The 24,273-nt window shown below is 36.5% G+C and overlaps 1 protein-coding gene across 2 annotated transcripts in view; it reads right to left on the bottom strand.

The window, feature by feature from the left end:
- Window positions 1-23,945, bottom strand: part of LOC138334845 (phosphatidylserine synthase 2-like) — a 32,320-nt gene extending 8,375 nt beyond the window's left edge. For both annotated transcript variants that reach the window (XR_011210194.1, XM_069283615.1), the window contains exons 1-6: window positions 23,820-23,945; window positions 20,101-20,166; window positions 19,608-19,680; window positions 9,332-9,554; window positions 6,753-6,854; window positions 283-350 (exon numbers count right to left, since the gene is read on the bottom strand). Coding sequence is in view for 1 of the 2 variants with exons in the window: in XM_069283615.1 (XP_069139716.1) it covers window positions 283-350; window positions 6,753-6,854; window positions 9,332-9,356 (195 nt within the window). In the remaining variant the exon portion in view is untranslated. The remainder of the gene's footprint in view (window positions 1-282; window positions 351-6,752; window positions 6,855-9,331; window positions 9,555-19,607; window positions 19,681-20,100; window positions 20,167-23,819) is intronic.
- Between the last annotated feature and the right edge of the window lie 328 nt (window positions 23,946-24,273).

Here is a 24,273-nt window from a genome sequence, read left to right as displayed (position 1 = left end):
TATCTTGATTCCGATTGGCTCTCAACTTTTCATAGCGCATTTTCTTTTAAATAACATTGTTTTTATGTTTGACAGGTTGTTTGCTTAATCAAAGTATTAAACAATAGAATTTTGGCTCACTGTTTAGGCACTTTATTTCATGGCGGAAATATACAGATTGTACGGTGGTAAAGCTCGTGTCTTTTCAAAATTTGAAAATTAACTAAATCGAGTTTAATAAACATGATAAACAACAGTCACTTGTTGGGAACCTCTATATCTCCCACTTATAGTGTTACTTACCTGGAATAGGAGGTACACCAACGCTAACTCGTATACTATGCTCACACACAAAACCAAGCGCCACATAGCTGTAATGAACAAAAAACCAAATATCTTATTATAAATGTATATTATCCATGAATAATTATATTTAGCCTATTTTATAGTTAAATACTGAACAAACATACATTGGAGAAATTAAAACAGGGCAAATTTCAACAAGGCAAGTTACAGCATGCGGTTAACTGTATAGTAAACATTAACGTGTCACGTATTCTTGCTTACAAAGCCGGTAAACACATGTTAAAAAACCAGCTTTCTCTTCGCGGCTACCATATTCGCGATTTCCATTTCAGAATAAGTTCTCAATCAAAGTACTGAAAGTACTGAGACTTAAGCCTAAAAAAACGTTACAAATCAAGAATTCTGATTGCATTGATAACATAAATGATAAATCTCAATGTACAACAGCATGCTCGTCAATTGTTGTCAAATTGCAATGGTTTAGGGGCCGCGGTGGCCGAGTGGTTAAGATGTACCACATATTACCACATGCCCTCCACCTCTATGTTCGAATCCCATGTGGGGGCAGTTGCCAGGTACTGACCGCTAGTCGGTGGTTTTTCTCCGGGAACTCCGGCTTTCCTCAAACAACAAACCTGGCACGTCCTTAAATGACCCTGGCTGTTAATAGGACATTAAACTAATAAAAACTAAAAAACTAAAACAGCAATGGTTAAGAAAATTTTTAAATACTTTTTAGAGTTACTTTTCCATTTCCTTCTACTCAAAACAAAGAACATGCATGCAATACAATAATCCAAAATCATTGCAATTCCTTAGATAATTGAATTTTGATATTGGTGAACATCATATGATACACATCATGTATAACGTAAATTCCCCAGTTGGACAACTATAAATTCCAGGTAAAAAGTGTTGTATTATAAGTATCATAAGATGACAATTTATTTCATTATTGATAAACAAATAGCAAATCACAAAGTAGGGTCGACCCATGAGTCAATGATTAATTATACATATTTCCGTCTCTCTTTCTTTTGAGAAAATGGCAAAAAATGTCATTTGTCACTCCAAGATTTTGTTATTATGTGTACCTTGCATTTATCATATCCTTTAAATCCCTTTATGGCAATCTTCAATTTACTCTGACAACATCAATTGAATAGTATCCTATATATAACTTCTTCGTGCATATGCATATTATTTCTTTCATTCCCGCATATAATATCGATATTGATTGAAAGGCTTTTTTGTATCATTAGCAATGTCCAAGAAGCTAGAGCGCATCATGAAATTTGCATCCCTCTAGTTGGTATTCATATTGACTATGAATGCCAACTGAAAGCCAATGCTTATATTAATATTTACAACCTGAACTCACTCAGGGTTATCTGTATTTTACACAATATCGGTTATCTGTATTTTACACAATATCATAAGCCACCTATATTTCAAATTATTTTGTAAATGTTGAAAATATCAAAATACATTTTAATTGTCATGTATACTTTTAAAGCCATCATTAGGTAATAGAAGCTTTTATAGGTATTTTATTTCAACATAAGTATGTTAATTCAACACTGTTTGTGTCTGTTTTTTATCATAATGATGGAATTCAGTCTGTTTTATGGAAAATAGGTTGTGGTTTTAATCTAAGAAGCATGCATTATGGGGAATAAACACAAAGAGTAAATTCTGCAATCATGATTTGAATAATAATAAGGTATCAAACATGAAACAGTGTCTCATTAAATCCAGTGATTTCATTCTGATGTACTGAAAATACAGTTTCTATGTGTTTTTTTTTTAATTCATATATGATTTTCATATGTATTTGAGGAAAAGGCAAAAAAGATGATTTCAAGGCCATTACATTAATCATAGAAATGATCATGCCGCTCAAGTATATATGGATTTCATGATTTTAGTGACACCTCTTTGTTAAGCTAGCGAGATGCTAACAACATATTTCATTTTGAACATTAGTTAACATAAATGTTAGTAGAAATGAAATTGTAGACCATAATTTGACTTCATGGTCTGAACGTATGTACTTGTTTCACTTATAACCATAGATATAAATGTAATATTTTTTTTGCAATACTGCCACAAATGCTAATATAATTCAAAATGATTTTTAGTTTTAATTTATGTTGATTATATGACATTACAAAGGTGTAAGATACACCATTCTGTTTTTACAATTATCATTATAGTAAAAAAATAATAATTTTTCTAATGATAAATTATGACTAATTCATCATAAAAACATTCAGCTATTAGGCAGATTTCTATTCCCCAGAAAACAGATACTATGTGTTATATGAAAATTAAGCTTAATTCAAAGCTTTGTGTATCTATCAGCAGTCAAATGTCTTGTGACCGACTTTGACATCATTATTTCAACAATATTCAACTGATCACAGAAAAACCATATATATGTTTATTTGACATTTTTCTTTATCAAAATTTTTATAAATAAAAGAAAAGATTTTGAAATAAAGAAAGCAAAAGTCTTATATTCATTAAAAAAAAGTTTTTTGTACTACACTCTTGTGTTGCTCACTAATCTATGCAAGTAAAACCATGCACACATAATGGCAGCCTTATATTGTCTTGAACCTCAGGTCAGTTTTCAAAAGCATTATTTAATGTACACAGAAAGAAAGTTTGATTAATTTACTTTTTTTTTAATTATAACTTTTAGGTCTATAAGACTTAGATAGCAAGATCAATAACAGAGATTATGTGTTTAAGTTAGATGGGGGAGTCACCATTGTGAATAGAGTGTGTGGACAGCAGTCAGCTGGAAGGAGAGGTACTATATACACATGCAGGCACAGGGGGAGTAGGAAGGGGGGAGGGGAGTAGGAGGGGGGGGAGGGAGAGGATTGAGATGTAGTACACAGTATAGATCAACAGCATTTAAATAAGAGGAGAGGGGTGAGATGTAGTACACAGTATAGGTCAACGGCATTTAAATTAGCGTGTCATATGTCAACGGCATTTAAATTACTGAGTTGAAAGGTTACTGAAAGTAGTGCCTATGACTCAAGCCATACAAACTATGGCTTAAGTCAAAAATAAAAGTTTGCGGATCGTAAAAAATGAAGGGAAATGTATTTAAATATGAATAATGTAGATATGGTAATTGGCGGAGATAAACTTTCGCGAATTCACTTGGATCACGAAATTCGCGAACGTAAATCACACGCGAAAGTAAATCATACGCGAAAGTATATCACACGTGAAAGTATATCACATGTGAAAGCATATCACACGTGGAAGTATAACACACGTGGAAGAAAAATCAAAGAATCATGCGAAAGTAAATCACAAGTGAAAGTATATCATACGCGAAAGTAAATCACACGTGAAAGTATATCACACGTGAAAGTAAATCACACGTGAAAGTAAATCAAACGTGAAAGTATATCAACGTGAAAGTAAATAATCACACGTGAAGTATATCACTCACGGAAATAATCGTGAAAGTAAATCACACGTGAAAAGTATATCACAGTGAAAATCACACGTGGAAGAAAATCACACGCGAAAGTAAATCACACGTGAAAGTATATCACACGTGAAAGTATATCACACGTGAAAGTATATCACATGTGAAGTAAATCACACGTGGAAGTAAATCATACGTGAAAGTATATCACACGTGAAAGTAAATCACACGTGAAAGTAAATCACACGTGAAAGTAAATCACACGTGGAAGTATATCACACGTGAAAGTAAATCACACGTGGAAGTAAATCATACGCGAAAGTATATCACACGTGGAAAGTAAATCACACGTGAAAGTATATCACACGTGGAAGTATATCACACGTGAGCATCACAGTGGAAGTAAATCACATGCGAAAGTATATCACACGTGAAAGTAAATCACACGTGAAAGTATATCACACGTGATTTACAGTATATCATACGTGAAATAAATCACACGTGAAAGAACATCACACGTGAAAGTAAATCACACGTAAACGTGAAAGTAAATCACACATACACGTGAAAGTATATCACGCGCGAAAGAATGTTGGTTTACAGTTATGAACTATTTAAAGTATTAGTATACACCTCAAGCAATATAACACGCTCAAATGATAATTTTCGATGGTTAATCTAATGATACAATTCATTTATTAGAATGTATAAGGAAAGTTTATGAATGCATGCAGAAAACCTCTTATTTCATATTAACAATATGGTACAATTCGGAACAGGAGTGAATTTGCAAATAATTTATTACAGGCACGTTTATGCTTTACGGTTGATGTGTAATAACTTGCAGACATTATTTGCATTTCAAGGTCAAATACATATCAAACTTGAAGCCAATTCAACTCAAACAAATGATAAGAAAATACTTGGTTTATAATTAGAAACTGGAACTTGTGAGGGTAATGGTGTCAGTGCATTCCCTTGAGGGCTGGGTTGGTAATTGGTAATTATAACTTAATTTATGTTTAATTGCATGCATGTTCTATGTAGGTAGTAATGTGTTCTTTGTTTCAATGCACCAGACCTAGCTATCCCAATGGAAATGTATGTGACATCGGTGTACCAATATCAGCCGATGTTCGATAAATAAACGGAGGAAGCTATACACATTGGCAAGATCAGTTGGTGCAATGTGTGCAATTTGCGATAGCAGCGAGTTTAACATGATAGGTACTTTTATAGCTTGTGGGCAACAAATAGTAAGCAACTGAAGTCTCGCATGAATGGTGATATACTCGTAGATAATTCGCTATAACGTATACTACCAATTAAACAAGTAACATCTGCTAAACTGCACTAGTGATTTATTCCCTTCCCGAATATTGCTTGATTTGCTCATGATATGGACCTTAGTGATTCCAAACTCCAGCCTAAAATTATATAATTAGTATCTACCAACATTCAGTAAGCGTTGGATCTTTGAAGGTATAAAAGTATTCGTTTTTATGTTTGATAACTAATACGTGTGCTTCTAAAACTTTGAGGTACTATCAGTTTAATGACAAATAACACATAAAGCTATATTTTACTTGGCGAAAATGGCGCAGCCTCGTCGGACGATGGCGAAGCAGTACAATTTACGTCGTTACATAACCACTTAGCTTCAGTGGCTGATAGCCATGCTATATGTAATAGAGTCTGTTTAGTTGATTTGTCATTATACATATTATGATCCTTCGTCTGTTGTCTCTGTGTGTTGTTACGTTTTCATTTTGATACAGCCTACATGTATATATTGTATAGAATGTCATTGAGCTCTATCTTTACAATGCCGTCCACGAGTTTGTTAAATTTGTCAACGCGATCACCTTTGGTTGTCGTTAAAAACATTATACAATTATTGACGTGTTGCTAATTAATAACATAAACCTGAGAATGACGATATTCCCCAAGGCAGAAGGTCGCGGATAATATTACTTTTCAAAGGTTTAACGATTCCTCATATTAACATAAAAAATGCCAGTAACAGTTTTGTTATATCTTACGATTTCTATAAATATAATACAAGCATTGCAAGATGTTCAGACAATGTTGAAGGTCGGATAGCACAATGACTTAGTAAACAAATCGTAAAGGAAAACCTCCACTCTCCTGTTGGCATTGTATTTTGTCTAGTCCTAACCGAGCGGACTCGAAGTCATATACCAGTATACTTTTCACTATAACGCCACCACCTCTGCCGTTATCGATCAAGTCGTCGTGATATCATCGATATTATAATGTATACATTATTATATATAATTAGTGGGTGACAGGTTGAGACCGAGGCAGGCGACAGGCGATATACATATATGAGGCGCGAATAGGTTGTGATTCATGGAAACGTCATCTATAAATTAAAAATCGTGTTGATGTCACATATAGGCGACAGTAATTGATGTACATATTTGATATACACAGCATATGCTGCCTATATATGTATAGATTTTAATTTCTGTACACGGGGGCATATTCGCGAGTGTTTAATTTCGTGTTTCACACGTGCAAAAATTTTGCGAACTGTTGCGCAAAATATTACGCATGGGACAAATTTCAACTGTAAAAGGGGGGTCTTGGCGAAATAAGCGTAAAACAACCTCGTGTAGTATGTTAACACTATCTTGATAACGCAAATACTAAATGGATTTTTTCATATAGTTTTTCGTTTTGGTTCTACTGTATTTGTTATTGTTATTTTTATTAGATGTTCAAACCAGCTCGAATTTGATGGACAGTGAAACAGAAACCTAAGAAAAGTATCTGGCCTTGTAATATTTGAATGTATAGACGGGCTTCACATCAGTCTGTTGTCTAATAATGACTGCAAAGTAATGTTAGCGATTATTAATCTAGTGTTCACAAGATAAATCATAAAAAAATAGCCAGATTATAATGAGTTCATGGGTCCCTGTGATAATAAAATATCCACAAGCATCTGTCAACCTGTGGAGACCCTGTGATATCAGTAGCATACCTCCTGCTGTTGTATTCTGTGTTAAGGACGGGGTCCTCGAACAGTGCGATGTAGACGAGAAATCCGATGAAAACGATGAGGACGGTGATGGTATGAGCTCTCCTGTAAAAACACAAACATCGTAACTGTTCAATCATCCTGTCATATCATAGTTGCATTTAACTTCAATGGTAGTAATTATCTCATGTGTAGCCCTTGTCTCTAAATAAATTTGATCTATTCATGACTAAAGTCGAGTTATAGCCATCCTTATTACTAGAACATGGCCTATAGTCGTAACGAAACCAGTAAATGATGGTGTAATGTAAATGATAAACCACTAAATTTGTCACATCATTGAAGTACATTAGTATCATCGGTGTAACTCCACAGATGTTTTAATTTACCACATACAATGCAATTGTGTTTTTTTCTAATAATGTATGACGGAAGTTCGGCCCCGGTCGGCTTCATTGTATGTCAGTATCGCGAGCCGACCACGTGTAGCGGAACACACACGAGCTGTGATATCACCACCGTGCAATCACTGTATGTGTCTTATAAATCAATATCTCGATAGGAACCATGATGCTTATACTATCTGATCGTTATAAAACGTGTTTGTTGTTTATTAATCCAAGTACATGTTCCGCGTTGAGATCGCGGTTGCGTTATATTGGGAGCACTAATCAATAGGTTTGTGTTTTTGTTTACGCCGGAGTTAGGGTTTGGTAACAGATTTCCGTCTGGCTCCCGAAGAAAATCACCGATCAACGATCACATTATGGCCCCGAGTCCAGATTTCCCATCTAGCGCGAACACAGGGAGAATGCCATGTGAGCGCGAAGCTAGAAGGTGACCGCATCACTATTTACAATCAAACCCTGTAGCTACACTATTTTATTGTTACATGTACATTTTCAATTATTGTGTCGTAACTCTATCTATAACTAGATACATATACATTATATAGTTTAAATAATTAGAATGCAACCCGATTTTGTAACGAGTACGCGATTGAAAGTATTGCTTACCAACTACCTATAACCTGCGGAATTAAATCCGACACCAAATTAAGTTGATATCTAGTACAAGTACGATCTATCGCCACATTATCTGTAAGTGTATTTACTGGGATTTACCATGACATGTCAAACGGTTATTTGTCTTTTAAGTGATGTTTCATACTCCAAACTGCCAGAGGTGCGGTGTGCTTAAGTACATATAGCATGTTATGTTGTGTGGTAGTTGTTTGCCTATGTTTTGTGGCATCCATTGTGCCTGATACATGTGCCTTGTAAGAACAACTTTTTCGGCAGAACCTTTTTAAGTTTGACTTTCTTTGCAAATATTGAAAGTACATTGTTTATATGTTATTTGTAAGAACAACTTTTTCCAGTTTTCTCTGTAAGCACGCTTACATCTCAGTATATCTCTGCTTTTGACGTTTAATCAATCTGGTTTTAATTTCCGAAGCAATGCTTTTTCCGTGTCGTACTGAAACGCCTCCATTTTAATCACCATCGATCTGTGAAGTGTAATGAACTTTGGTAATCACGATACTTATAATGGATTGAAAGAGTGACGCAATAGGTCCGATAGCCCTGGGTTATAGTGTTAAATTTATAGGCCCGATAACAGCCATCAGATAGACATCAATACTACTTCTCAAAACCTACCCACGTGTACGTAAAGGAACACGTGAAATAGGTCATGTTAGGAGCGTTGGATACATTGAAAACATATTATTTGATGAAAACATGCACTTTTCAAAATTTTCGAATACATGTCATGTGGTTCATGGCACTTCTCGGGCATACTTAGTATCGTAAGTTTGGAAGTAAAAATCATAGCATCATTATAAATATCATAGTCCTTCTCTATTGTGATCCATTGCTGTTCTTTGGCTAGTCCTTCTTAGCACTCCTCAATGCCGTAATTCTGGCGTTAGTTAATTAGTGATTATTGTCTATCACATTTGTTCCTGTATGCTTTTCTTTATTATTATTTTTATTACTTGTATATTCACTTTTAGACTTCGGAAGTGTGGAGTTAGATATTTCTCCGCTCTGCATCCGACTGATTGATATTTATGTGATATAACTGTGCTACATGTATGGTGAATCCAGTTTGTAAAACTATCATTGTCTAACACCGGGTGTACACGATGTGTGGTCAGTTAATAAACCGTCAACGATAATGCAATAAAGCATGCATTGTTTACGTAAAAGGTTTTGATAACGTGTAGCAGGGAGTGGATCATTTGTAGGTACTTATAAGTTATATTTGTTGATAAGATACGTCTGTGCGATATATAGAGAAATATAGGATCTTAATACTGAACTAACAAATGTTATAGTTCTAGTAGGGAAATAAATACATCCATGTTTAGTACCGACATATGACTCATATTTTTCTATGTTTCGTTTCAGTGACTATACAGCAAGTCAATACATATATGATGCCAGTCAAGCATGTCTAAAAATAACAACATCGACGCCGTTAAATATATCATGTAAACAAACAGAAAGTCTGCACGGCCCTCTGTGATTATTCCCCCTACAAGTATGTCCCTGTCATCATATTATTTTTAAACTCACCAGAAAAATGTGTTGGTTCCATCATCAAACACGCTGGTATTCCTCCTCTTCTCAGCCTCCCAGTCAAACGCCGTCGTAGTGTGGATTTTCAACTCCTCCATTTCTTGATCACTATTTGCCGCAGCCATGTTGGAATGATGTTTTCAGTAAGATAGTAAACCTAAACTGTATTTGTTGATTAAAGCGATCTTATCGTCACACCTTCCCGCAGGACAGCCGCCACCTGTAAGTGAAAAGTCATACTGTTAGGACGCGCCGTCACTGTACATGTCACATGTACATGTAAACAAGTAACACATATTATGTACAGGTAGTATTATAATAATACGGCTCACCGCACGTCATCTGTCGTTTACCGGGTGGCTGGTTACAGTATACGTACCTGGCGATAGATTCGCTTTCTAATGGATATATATTCAGGTAGGTTTTCATGTATCGCGTTGAGGTTGACAATTTATAGCGTTCGCAACATAGTTCTTTATATTTATGATTTTACAAATGCTATCATATTACCCGGTCCTTTATAATGAACATTTCGTAAAGAAAACTGTTGACACCTGGCACTGCATACAGTACATGTAGGGAATAAATCTGAAATTAAATAGAACTAAACCTACTTGATGAAAATCCTTAATCAACTACTTACATTGCTTTGATTACTGGTTCGTATTGACAGAGCTTAACAAATAACAGAATTCAGAAAGCATGACCAACCGTAAGTGTAACCACACACACCCACCCACCCACACACACACACACACACACACACACACACACACACACACACACACACACATATATATATATATATATAAACTATTTAACATCATTTCTATAACAGAGAAAGATATTAAAATACATTGTATAGTACATTACGTGAATTTGTTACACGACAAGACGCTGTTCATGTCTTACCGTTATGGAAACTGCACGTAAATGGAAAAGTGAATTTTAACACATATGAATAGGCCGAACTATTTATATTTCATTGATGTATATTTTCAATTACGTGCTATATTAAATCAAAAGATGATACCAACATCTAAATCAGTGAGTTTATCTATGATATAGAGGATGTTCCCTTTTTCTTCATGAATACCAGTTACATTTCATCTAGTTCCATCTCAAGAGACGAAACATTACTGGTGTTCATCAAGAAACAAGGAATATTCTATTTATTACAATTGTTTTCTCACTTCCATTTACAGAAGACCATCACTACTAGTTCCAACAAAAGTTATTCCGCCATTGTATTATTCATCATTTGCCCTGGAGATTATTACCTCGTATTTTTATGAGCATAACCTCATATTTCTACACAAAACATATCACGTCAATTTCGTTCAAAAACTAATGACGTAACAATCAAAATGATATTTTCACTGTCAATGCTGCATTCCGATTGATCAAAAGAAAGTGAATTGAACATCAAAAGTGGTATTTTTTTACTCCAGTGAAAATATCACATATATTTTCAACAAAAATCACTTATATTTCACTACGATAATGTAATAAACAATGTTCTTCCTTTTTCTGGTACAAATTACTGATGCGCTTTTTCTTGCAATAAACATTTTATTTTACACACTTTTGTTAAAACATATACTTTCGACTTTTATAAAAACAGAAATACCAGAGAAGACAACCTTCAATCACTTTACAAGCTTTGCTCTTATGCGCACATGATCATATTATATTTGACGAAGTCCAGAAGCTAGTGCTTACTGCACAGTTTAATTAATACATAGGTACACAGCCACCGCACTGTCATAAACCTAGGTTGGATCTAATTAGGCTCTGACCAGGGGTTGTCATGTAAAAGTTCAGCCCATCATCAACATGAACTATATAATAGAACCATCGCCATGGTAATAGGTACGCTCAATATGTAGTGTATACGTCCATAACAAGGTAATGGTCAGTTATCGACCTCGGCGTCAGTACTGCAAGAAACATACATAGAAATATCAAATCTTGAAAAGTTGTTAATGAATGCATCGGGATTTAACGAATTTATTCTGTACAGGTAGTCATTTCAAGAATCTGTTATGTTGGTGGTAACACTTGTGGGAAAATGAAAAAATACTGAGACATGCTCAACAGAGCAATTTCCGTCGATAATATTAAAGCCACACTGGTCAACCAAGATGAATCGTATGAACGTATTGATATGAAGCCTACGTCATTGGTCGATACTGGTCGGTGCGATATCACATATGTATCGATCGCAGCCAATAAGCTACAATATTGCATCATACAACATCTTAAAACCACAAAAACGATAGTCTAATGCCTCTCCGGATACAGCAGTCCGCGCACACACTTACCAAGCTAAAACAAAATACACCAAATCTGTACAGAATACGTTACACTATCATTGAGTGGATAGTTTCAGACTCAGACCACTATTATAAGACACACAAAAGAAAAATCCTACAGAACAAAGCTGAACGACAGGACCCAGCGCCGTTTGGCAGGTTAATGAGGATTGACGTCCAATTAACAGTTAATATCACTTTAGCAGGGACGACCTCTCCCATGTACGATGTGTTGGTTATTAAGATTGTTTTTTTGGAGACAGCGGTATGTATATGCTCGCATCGTGTCCATGTAAGAGTGGAAACTGCATCCGGTCTGGTCACATTATACTGACAACTGACAAGCCAGTCGTTCCACTTCATAAAGAGGTTTGATTAACTCCTCTCTGTCGCTGCTGATGGCAACATCAGGCAGTGCATTTAGACGACACAATCCTCGCACAACAGTGGTTTGTTCAACTGAAACCTCCATGTTTTTAGGCTATATCGTGTGTCTGGGCCAGGGAACAGGACCAGATCCTTCCTCCTACACATAATACAGGGCAAACGCAGAAAGATCACATTGGAGATATAAAGCTACCTAAATCTTAGGTGAGAGCCGTACATAGTCTATGGTTAAACCATGACCAGTAACTAAGGCCCGGTCCTACTCGCGTTTAGGAAGATTTGCGAGTATATTGTGCATAAAATTAGCTGTTATTCGCTGAACATATGCAATATTCGTACTTATGCTTGATAATTTGTTATTTTGGCCAATTTTATTGCGGATGACAACGAACTGCCAAAAAATTGTAAACTAAATTAATCCGTAATTAATCCGCTCTTCAGTGTGACCGGGCATTAAGCACGAAATACTTTATGTTTACCTGTGGCCCACAGCTGAAGAAGGTGAAACCTTCTATTACAGTGATCAATCTTGACACGGTAATATTTCCAATCAATCGTTCACAGAAACATAACAAATGGAGAGTTTTATTGATTGCTTGATGGGTGCGATGCCTATTTGATCATCTATACCTTTCATTTACTTTCAAATATCTAGAAATATATCTCCATGAGTAACGCACATCGCGTTTTACACTGACTTCGTTTCCTGATATAGAATCCCTATCATTGAGTAAAACTAGTTGATCGACGGAGGTTGTGACAAACACACGCTTACTTTGTTGTCGTTTGATGGATGTGTCTTCACACTGAGCAAGCTCTTATTACAGGGCTCACAGCATCATACTGGTTCATCCCGTTCATCTGAAGAGATTATACCTGGTTTAGTAGTGTTGAGCATTATGGACTGATGGTTAACGGCAGTTCTGCGAAGGACGTAATTTACAGTCATAATTATTATCACGTACTTTAAATGAAGTTCAAACCGAACTAACCATACTTGAATATCCTTAAAAAGACAAAGCCATTTTGCACAACAAGGGTAGTAACTGAAGGAGCGACATGTAAAGGATGGACAAGTTTGGGTTTCGTTGCACATCGCGATCCAGAAAGAATAAGAAGCAACAATACACAGTCATTGCTAACAAATGTAAGATTGATATGGTAGCTAGGTAACATCAAGTCCAAAGTTCGTATTTCCCTTTGGATTACCAAATTCAAACTTTTTGCAGCTCCAAAGGACATGGTTACCCTTACTATTTGATATAAGAGTAATAAGTCAAGTATTTGTCTTAAGAAATATCCAAAATGTGTTGATTATAAATAGTTGTGAAACATGAAAAACGCCCCCTTCTCCCATACTTGACATGGTTATCCCGTGGTTGCTAGAGCTAGAGAAAACATAACTCTTACCGGAGTAGGGAAAAGACAGCTCGGCAAGCCTTGGGTTGATTTGCCAAAACATTTCACTCGATTTGAGATATCTCTGTCCACTTGACGGACCTATGTAAGATGCTGTAAGTCTTCTTTGTATAAAATGATAAGTCTCACTCCAAGCTCATTCAAACCCGTCGAGTATAATGGTGACGCTAAGACGAACCATAAGGAAGACGACTAGAGTCAAACAAGACTGTGATCGATTACAGCACACGGGACAAGTAAAAAGTGACTTTTACCAAAATCAGATATTGAAGAGAACCGTATTCAACTAGATGTATTTATACGAATGGGAAACGATCAGAGAGCAAAGATAAATTCGTTGGAGAAATGTGTTGATTTAGCACTATCCAAAAAAAAAGACACGATCAAAGCAAACATTCACAATACTGAAATGTACTGAAAAAGTACTTCTGATAGGAGTATGATTACTAGTGTGTATACCTGAAAGAGGTGACAGTAGGATTACTGGTGTATATACCTGTTAGAGGTGAAGGTGACAGTAGGATTACTGGTGTGTATACCTGATAGGGGTGACAGTAGGATTACAGGTGTGTATACCTGATAGACAGTAGGATTACTGGTGTGTATACCTGATAGGGGTGACAGTAGGATAACTGGAGTGTATACCTGATAGGGGTGACAGTGTAACTGGTGTGTATACCTGATAGAGGTGACAGTAGGATTACTGGTGTGTCTACCTGATATGAGTGACAGTAGGATTACTGGTGTGTTTAGCTGATAGAGTAGACAGTAGGAAAACTGGTGTGTATACCTGATAGAGGTGACAGTAGGATTACTGGTGTGTGTACCTGATAGAGGTGACAGTAGGATAACTGGTGTGTATACCTGATAGAGGTGACAGTAGGATTACTGGTGTGTATACCTGATAGAGGTGACAGTAGGATTACTGGTGTGTATACCTGATAGAGGTGACAGTAGGATTACTGGTGTGTATACCTGATAGAGGTGACAGTAGGATTACTGGTGTGTATACCTGATAGAGGTGACAGTAGGATTACTGGTTTGTATATACTGATAGGGGAGACAGTAGGATTACTGGTGTGTTTACACGATAGAGGTGACAGTAGGATTACTGGTGTGTATACCTGATAGAGGTGACAGTAGGATTACTGGTGTGTATACCTGATAGGGGTGACAGTAGGATTACTGGTGTGTATACCTGATAGGGGAGACAGTAGGATTACTGGTGTGTATACCTGATAGGGGTGACATTAGGATTACTGGTGTGTATACCTGATAGAGGTGACAGTAGGATTACTGGTGTGTATACCTGATAGAGGTGACAGTAGGATTACTGGTGTGTATACCTGATAGAGGTGACAGTAGGATTACTGGTGTGTATACCTGATAGGGGTGACATTAGGATTACTGGTGTATACCTGATAGAGGTGACAGTAGGATTACTGGTGTATACCTGATAGAGGTGACAGTAGGATTACTGGTGTGTATACCTGATACAGATGACAGTAGGATTACTGGTGTGTATACCTGATAGGGGTGACATTAGGATTACTGGTGTATACCTGATAGAGGTGACAGTAGGATTACTGGTGTATACCTGATAGAGGTGACAGTAGGATTACTGGTGTATACCTGATAGAGGTGACATTAGGATTACTGGTGTATACCTGATAGGGGAGACAGTAGGATTACTGGTGGGTATACCTGATAGAGGTAAAATTAGGATTACTGGTGTGTATACCTGATAGGGATGACATTAGGATTACTGGTGTGTATACCTGATAGGGCTGACAGTAGGATTACTGGTGTGTATACCTGATAGAGGTGACAGTAGGATTACTGGTGTGTATACCTGATAGGTGTGACAGTAGGATTACTGGTGTGTATACCTGATAGGGGAGACAGTAGGATTACTGGTGTGTATACCTGATAGGGATGACATTAGGATTACTGGTGTGTATACCTGATAGGGCTGACAGTAGGATTACTGGTGTGTATACCTGATAGAGGTGACAGTAGGATTACTGGTGTGTATACCTGATAGAGGTGACAGTAGGATTACTGGTGTGTATACCTGATAGGGGTGACAGTAGGATTACTGGTGTGTATACCTGATAGGGGAGACAGTAGGATTACTGGTGTGTATACCTGATAGGGGTGACAGTAGGATTACTGGTGTGTATACCTGATAGAGGTGACAGTAGGATTACTGGTGTGTATACCTGATAGAGATGACAGAAGGATTACTGGTGTGTATACCTGATAGGGGTGACATTAGGATTACTGGTGTGTATACCTGATAGAGGTGACATTAGGATTACTGGTGTGTATACCTGATAGGGCTGACAGTAGGATTACTGGTGTGTATATACCTGATAGGGGATACAGTAGGATTACTGGTGTGTATACCTGATAGGTGTGACAGTAGGATTACTGGTGTGTATATACCTGATAGGGCTGACAGTAGGATTACTGGTGTGTATACCTGATAGGGCTGACAGTAGGATTACTGGTGTGTATACCTGATAGGTGTGACAGTAGGATTACTGGTGTGTATATACCTGATAGGGGATACAGTAGGATTACTGGTGTGTATACCTGATAGGGGTGACAGTAGGATTACTGGTGTGTATACCTGATAGGGATGACATTAGGATTACTGGTGTGTATACCTGATAGGGCTGACAGTAGGATTACTGGTGTGTATACCTGATAGGGGAACAGTAGGATTACTGGTGTGTATACCTGATAGGGCAGTAGGATTACTGGTGTGTATACCTGATAGGGAGACAGTAGGATTACTGGTGTGTATACCTGATAGGGATGACAGTAGGATTACTGGTGTGTATACCTGATAGGGATGACATTAGGATTACTGGTGTGTATACCTGATAGGGCTGACAGTAGGATTACTGGTGTGTATACCTGATAGGGGTGACAGTAGGATTACTGGTGTGTATACCTGATAGGGATGACATTAGGATTACTGGTGTGTATACCTGATAGGGTGACACAGTAGGATTACTGGTGTGTATACCTGATAGGGATGACATTAGGATTACTGGTGTGTATACCTGATAGGGGAGACAGTAGGATTACTGGTGTGTATACCTGATAGGGGAGACAGTAGGATTACTGGTGTGTATACCTGATAGGGATGACAGTAGGATTACTGGTGTGTATACCTGATAGAGGTGACAGTAGGATTACTGGTGTGTATACCTGATAGGGGAGACAGTAGGATTACTGGTGTGTATACCTGATAGGGATGACATTAGGATTACTGGTGTGTATACCTGATAGGGCTGACAGTAGGATTCGTGATTTGTATACCTGATAGAGGTGACAGTAGGATTACTGGTGTGTATACCTGATAGGGGAGACAGTAGGATTACTGGTGTGTCTACCTGATACGGGAGACAGTAGGATTACTTTTTTGTATACCTGATAGGGCTGACAGTAGGTTTACTGGTGTGTATACCTGATAGAGGTGACACTAGGATTACTGGTGTGTATACCTGATAGGGGAGACAGTAGGATTACTGGTGTGTCTACCTGAAACGGGAAACAGTAGGATAACTTGTGTGTATACCTGATAGAGGTGACATTAGGATTACTGGTGTGTATACCTGATAGAGGTGACACTAGGATTACTGGTGTGTATACCTGATAGAGAGACAGTAGGATTACTGGTGTGTCTACCTGATACAGGAGACAGTAGGATTAATTGTGTGTGTACCTGATAGAGGTGACATTAGGATTACTGGTGTGTATACCTGATAGGGGTGACAGTAGGATTACTAGTGTGTATACCTGATAGAGGTGACATTAGGATTACTGGTGTGTATATCTGATAGAGGTGACAGTAGGGTTACTGGTGTATATACCTGATAGAGGTGACAGTAGGATTACTGGTGTGTTTACCTGATAGGGATGACAGAAGGATTACTGGTGTGTATACCTGATAGAGGTGACAGTAGGATTACTGGTGTGTATATCTGATAGGCATGACATGTACAGTAGGATTACTGGTGTGTATACCTGATAGGCATGACATGTACAGTAGGATTACTGGTGTGTATATGGTGTGTATGTCTGATAGGCATGACATGTACAGTAGGATTACTGGTGTGTATGTCTGATAGGCATGACATGTACAGTAGGATTACTGGTGTATATACCTGATAGGGGTGACAGAAGGATTACTGGTGTGTATATCTGATAGGCATGACATGTACAGTAGGATTACTGGTATGTATACCTGATAGAGGTGACAGTAGGATTACTGGTATGTATACCTGATAGGGGTGACAGTAGGACTACTGGTGTGTATACCTGATAGGGGAGACAGTAGAATTACTAATGTGTATACCTGATAGGGGAGATAGTAATTGACATATTACCTAAATTGTCCCTAATAACCTTTAATACGTCAATAGTAATAATTTGATATTCTAACAAGGGGTAATTTGTGTAATTTATTAATGAACAAGCGGGTATGAAACTGATAAAATGTATCCGTTTGACTGTACAAACCATATTAATACGTATGTAACATACATCGGTATACACATATGTAACTAATGCTCTGCTAGTCTACAACCCTTTCCAATGTAAATAGACGATCCCCGATAAGCACTGGAGATGCTCTAGCTTCCATCTTAGAAGCAGGTTGTTGACAACTTACCTATATTACAATCATGTTCGACTCCCTTCTGACTGCCCTATTCCATGGCCTTGTGTCTCCATTAGTAAGCTTTCATCGTGGTTTATCATCCGTATCCACGCTACATGTTATTACCTCTCAGTCTAGCGCCATGTGCTAGCTTTCCATGACTACATCAGGACGCCCTATCGCCATGAATTTCATTTAAATATCCTTTCATATTTGACATCACAATGCATCGGCTCCAATAAAGCAGGGTTATCGGTTGAAGATGAGCGCCTTTTCAGGGATAGAATTAACTGAGTACTGGCCCTGCTTCTGGTGTTTTTCATGTACACAGAACGAGGGCGAGAGAGATGTGTTGTTGGCTGTACACGTGGGAACACGCATCACATCACTTATTGTATTCGATAGACATATGTGACCACATACATCCCTGCATATCACAAAGCTGATAAAGTACCTGAGGTACACGTGTGTACATATTGCTACACGTGTGTACTTATTTACATCTTGGACACCTTACCGTGTATGATCTTAGTCGTGACAACATTTACAGAAAATCTTAACTCGCGAGCGTTCACGGGGTTTCATTCATAACTAAAAGCTTTCAAATAAAAAACACAAAATTGCTCAGTTTCATGTGTGTAAACATCTGAATCAGAAGAACTGGTCATATCAGATCATAGTATTATGTTAACTAACATATAATATACTTTAAAGTAATTAGCCTAAGAAAATGCCTAAAAATTGGAGGTCATTCTGTCATCAGCTAAGACAACAGAGGAGTTTCCGATCTCTATGTATATAATATATGGTTCTGGTGTATGTTAATGAACACTGGTGCTAACATAACGTGAATGACGTTCGTGTTTGCGCACATGTACTCCTCACGATTGATGTTTAGCACACATGTTCACATTTATCATTCTCAAGCATGAGTTGATTACATTACAAGTATGCACATATGTTCAAATATTTAACTAAACATGAATTTATAAAAAAATACTTATATTGAAACTTACTTTAGTTATTAACAACAATTGATCGACATGATATTTTACGTCTCTGCATGGTTTGCATGTGGCGTATTTAATTAACTGTGAATGAAACTACATAAACTAATTTAAACCATGTGAATTTTTTGATCACTTAATCAACAGTCAAATTGAAATCATACACCCATTAGATGAATAATATTATTGAAAATACACGCACGTGCAAATCACGTGTAATTGGATGTACACACGTGTATACTGTCATTAACAGACGATAAATCTGTAAAATCCTTGAAGCATTATCACAGGTCTTGTCATATTGTATCATAATGTGAATTACTTTGTTAAAAGACGCATATCTATTTATATACATTCATGACAGTTTTACTTACCATATTTAATGGTAATTTTAAAGACTGTGAAACTGAAAATAACATTTAACGTTCGCACCTGAGCATGACCAGATAAAAACGTTCTCAATAACATACCTGTACTAATTGATGATGTTAGGTGGGAGACGTCCGATATCTTTGTCATATGGGACACCATTCGTCTGATAATCTAGAGCATAGATAAAACAGGACGTAAACAAGCGTCGCTGACAGATAGGCATTGTCAGTAAACAATCGGCCGGTGAACACGGTCGTCGATCCACATAAACACCATAATTATCAATTTTACTATGTAAGGAGGTGGTGATGTGTAAACTAGGGCTACATATATATTACTGTGTGTAACTAAAAAATGTACATTGGCAGTGAACAGGAATGAGGAAGGTAGCGGCTGAGGTGCATTAACTTCCCGCTCGTTAAAACTTTCACTATCGTATACTAATGGTTTGGTTATACAAAATACATACGTGCTCACTGTATATATAGCTAGTACCGTAAACGGCACTGACCTGCTAGTTATTATTAATCGTAAATATTATTCATTCAATATTTGTTTATCGGAAGAAGCAGTATGGAAATAATTACCTACCTTGAACATACAGAATGTCAATCAGTAGTGAGCATAATCATTTCGTAACTGGCCAGGCGTGAAGCACTAGAATTACAAGTAGACAAAAAAGTCAGCAAATTAAAGAAGTGCGTGTTTTATGTCGCTCTCGAAATAATCCAACTTAAAATTAGACGATAAAGTGATTTCTCGTATGTCAGGAACAGCAACTGATGTATTTTGTGTCCACTTGAAAACTTTGAGGTCATAGACCAGGAAGCCATTTTAAAATACTTCTAGTATTGTCCTATTGTAACAAAACACACGAAAAGTCCATTTCTTAATAAGCGATATTCAGCCTCAGTGGCATCACTTAACATTTCGTATGTAATTACACTGAACACGTTGACCAGAAATCACTTCTGACACGTTAAGCGCCCTCTCAGTGAAATGATGAATGCTATCACAATGAACTGGACGATTGTCATATCCATGGAATATATCTAGTGTTACTCCACTGCAAATGACCAGAAACAATTGATTACTTCAAAATCATACCACTAAAATGGGTGCGTGTCTTCTCATTGTGGCCATCAGCTAACAAATGACCACAGAAACCAATGACAAAACACTTTTAGCATAATGGATGTCCAGGAGCCATAAATCCTATTTATGATGCCATACAGCAAAATACTATAAACAATACATGGTTAAGGACAAATGAAAACAAAATATGTTAAAATGTCATTCCATTGAAATTGGTGATAATGCAGGAATCTACATTGATCCAAATCGACCTTTTCACAACACAATGTATTGGGTTGTTTATGAAAAGTACACTACCTTTCCGAAACGGCTTTAATTTTCAAAATGGGAAATGTGTAACGAGATGGATTTTTTTTTCAATTACGCAAAAGTTATTAACTTACCGTTAATACAACACTTCCATCGCCTTCTGAACAATTTAATTCGAATAAATAAAATGCTAATGTTCATAACGCGGGTCGTCTTATGTTTCGCGCCATAGTCCTTAATACCGCGCGGTAGTTGACTATCACTGCGCCAAAAGGCAAAACAGCGAAATGACTCTCCACTGTTATCATATATTACGCAGGAAATCTTGCATATGTTTGGTGTTGTAACCTCATCTTAGGCCATCGATATATATTTGCTTATGCTATTAATGGTTTTTTTAGAAATCTATAAATTTTACTTCGGAAAGGTAGTGGGCCTTTTTGTTCATCAACTACTAACGCTGAACTTGATTGACAGAAATTCGAAGACACAATCGTTATATTTGCATAGATGCTTTTTAGTAAGTAAGTAATACGCGTATAAATTGCTGTGTTTTGTGTGTAGCAGAGAAATTTAAAGTCCTCGTTTGTATGCATTATCTATTCATTTCTGGAACACAGGAATCTTGTATTGGAAATACAAAACTTGTAACTCTATTATATATATAATATCGTTTTATTCTTCATCATAATACACAAGCAAAGAAGTTTAAACATAAAATCAATTAATGGGGCTTAAATTTGTCAAAGATGTATTTTGCAGCAATAGCTAACGACATATATATATATACTTCTTACCAACAGGAAGCTAGACCTCGCAGAACTGTAGATAAAGCTTGAGCGCCAATCTTAAGTGATTAAAATAGATACAATAGCTATTTGTTTTTTAAATGCTTCGCTTACCATCAGCTTTAGATGTGATACTAAATGGTGACCCTGTTGAGTCTGCTGACTTACGCTGTATTAAAACGTGTATAACAAATAAACTCAGCGGAAATAGTGTAAGTGAGTGTGCACTTCTTGTAGGATGCATTATACATCCGGAGTAAATGTTTAATGATTACAAACAGTTTGTAGAATGGATTGTTATGTTACTGCTGACAATACGGACGAGATATTGTATATTTATTTTGGAAAACCTCCACATGGGGAGAGGGAAATATCAATACGCTGAAAATCAGCAGTTCCCCCACATAATGGTAGTCAGAATAACATGGCCTAATTAGTAACAGGCTTTCATCAGAATTTAGTTAGTTATGTGTTTAAATATGTTCTCTAACCAGGTTAATATATGGTAGTTTGTCATGATTGACAATGAAGCAGTTTGTCATGTGACAATATGACAATTTTGTCATGTGTGACAATGTAGCAATCTGTTTGTTGACAAAAATATGTAATATGACTTAATATAGCAGTTATATACTAGTATATTTACTGCATCTGTGTCAATACAGCAGTATATTGTGAACCCACATTAATGTATCTTAATCTATATATGACTTCAAAAGAAACCGTGTCAACAAGAATGTATTGCTGACTAAACATCACGAGTGTAATAATATTTATGTCGGCAGAGCAATCATTTTGAGATAAAGTTTTCTTTTGACTAAGATATTATATCTAGAACTTATTATCTTAATAATTTACAATCTAGCGGACAAATCAAATGCCATTTTAGACACCGAAAGAAATGTCTTATTGAGGCAGATGCTTCACAGGGAAACATTATAGTATCTACCGATATGATAAATGAAGCCGAGTATGTAATGGAAATGACAGACGAATGTTTACAGGCTAGTGGCTGGGTTGACACCGGACACGCCCTGGTATATATACATAATGCACCGAGAACTATAAGATAATGAAAACTAAGTCGTATTGTTGTTAGTTACAAATCGTCAGTAGGATACATTTCTGATAAGTCAGGCAGATCAACGGGTAAATATTTTATATCCAGTCACTATACTCAGCTGTGGGAGTAAACGGCAGACCTGTAATGAATTATAGATGTCAGCTAGAAAGGCTGATCCGCTAACAACAATTATACAGCAGAGAAATACACCAGTGACAACACCTCACGTGAAATAACATCTTCTGTAATTATACCGGTATAAACCTAACATTCCACGTGTTTTACACGTGTAATAATCTAGCACTAAACACTACAGTTTAGTTAGGATACTAACACCTCTATTGTTACTATCAGTTGAAACTCACCTGTAATAATTTTACAATTCGATCAAAAATAACATCCCGATTACGATATAGAAATTCAAATGTTTCTATAGAATACCATAGTAACATATTGGTAAGGTTTCACATATTTGTACATACGACACCGACCTTAGTAAAGTAAAGTAACATGAAACCATTAACAGTTCTCCATTACAATATATATATATATAGCATCTCAAATCTTTTCATATAATTCTATAGTAACAGTTTTATAATGTTTCATATGTTTAAAATAAAAGACGACCCAAGTTGTCAATTCTACATTTCACGCGTTTTATCTGAAAGAATACACGACTTTGGTGTTCACATTTTATATTTGATATAAAAACAACCCAGCAGTTAAAGTTCTAAACCTCTTGTGGGTTATCTAAACGAATGTTATAGAAGTATTCTAAACACATCAAATCAAACACTCTCTATAAGTCATCGTTAACTATAACATCCCATGTTTCTATTAACATGAATGTCTTAAAAAAATTCGTGTCATCAGAAAGAAATCCCTAAATTGCACTACTTAAATAGCTGTTAGAAATCATACAGTAATATCCTGATTACCACTCTGTTTGTTTTCCTGATACAGATCTGGATCTCGCTAGCTTTTCTTCTCAACATGCTTACACAATGAGTGTGACAATAAATAAAGATTTGCTTCCATAATCAAACGCGAGCTCAACAGTTTGTACCTGTCCCCCAAACACACGTAATAATGAATATATAACCCTGTATACCTACCTGCCTTGCCAGGATTATTACCAGATCTCTGATGCTTCGTTTTCCATATATAGCATCACTTGGTTACGTCAATAGTCCAGGCCGTAATCAGCCAGGTTCAGATAGTCCCTCGCGAGCTTAAGTATATACAAATATATAAATATGTGTATAAGGAGCTTTTATAGATTCGTGCTGTTTTGTCAACAACCAAGGTTTCATTTAGCTGCAACTAAATACACAATCCAAATTGCCTTCCATCAATTACTTTCATAATTGATTTTATTTATAGCAGATGTTATTTACCTATATCCGGACACCAGGACAATGTATAGCGAAGATCAATATCTAACTTTACTGTATGATTTAACCTTATGTAACACTTTTCGATCTTCGATCTACTTTAATGGTATCAAAATCTATGAAAACATGCACGCATGCTATATTATGTTGTACAACGTATTACGATGTACGACTC

Source organism: Argopecten irradians, chromosome 11, assembly GCF_041381155.1.
Source record: "Argopecten irradians isolate NY chromosome 11, Ai_NY, whole genome shotgun sequence".
NCBI classification, from domain to species: domain Eukaryota; kingdom Metazoa; phylum Mollusca; class Bivalvia; order Pectinida; family Pectinidae; genus Argopecten; species Argopecten irradians.
Note: the sequence above shows the minus strand (reverse complement) of the source record. Positions and strands in the feature narration are given on the sequence as shown.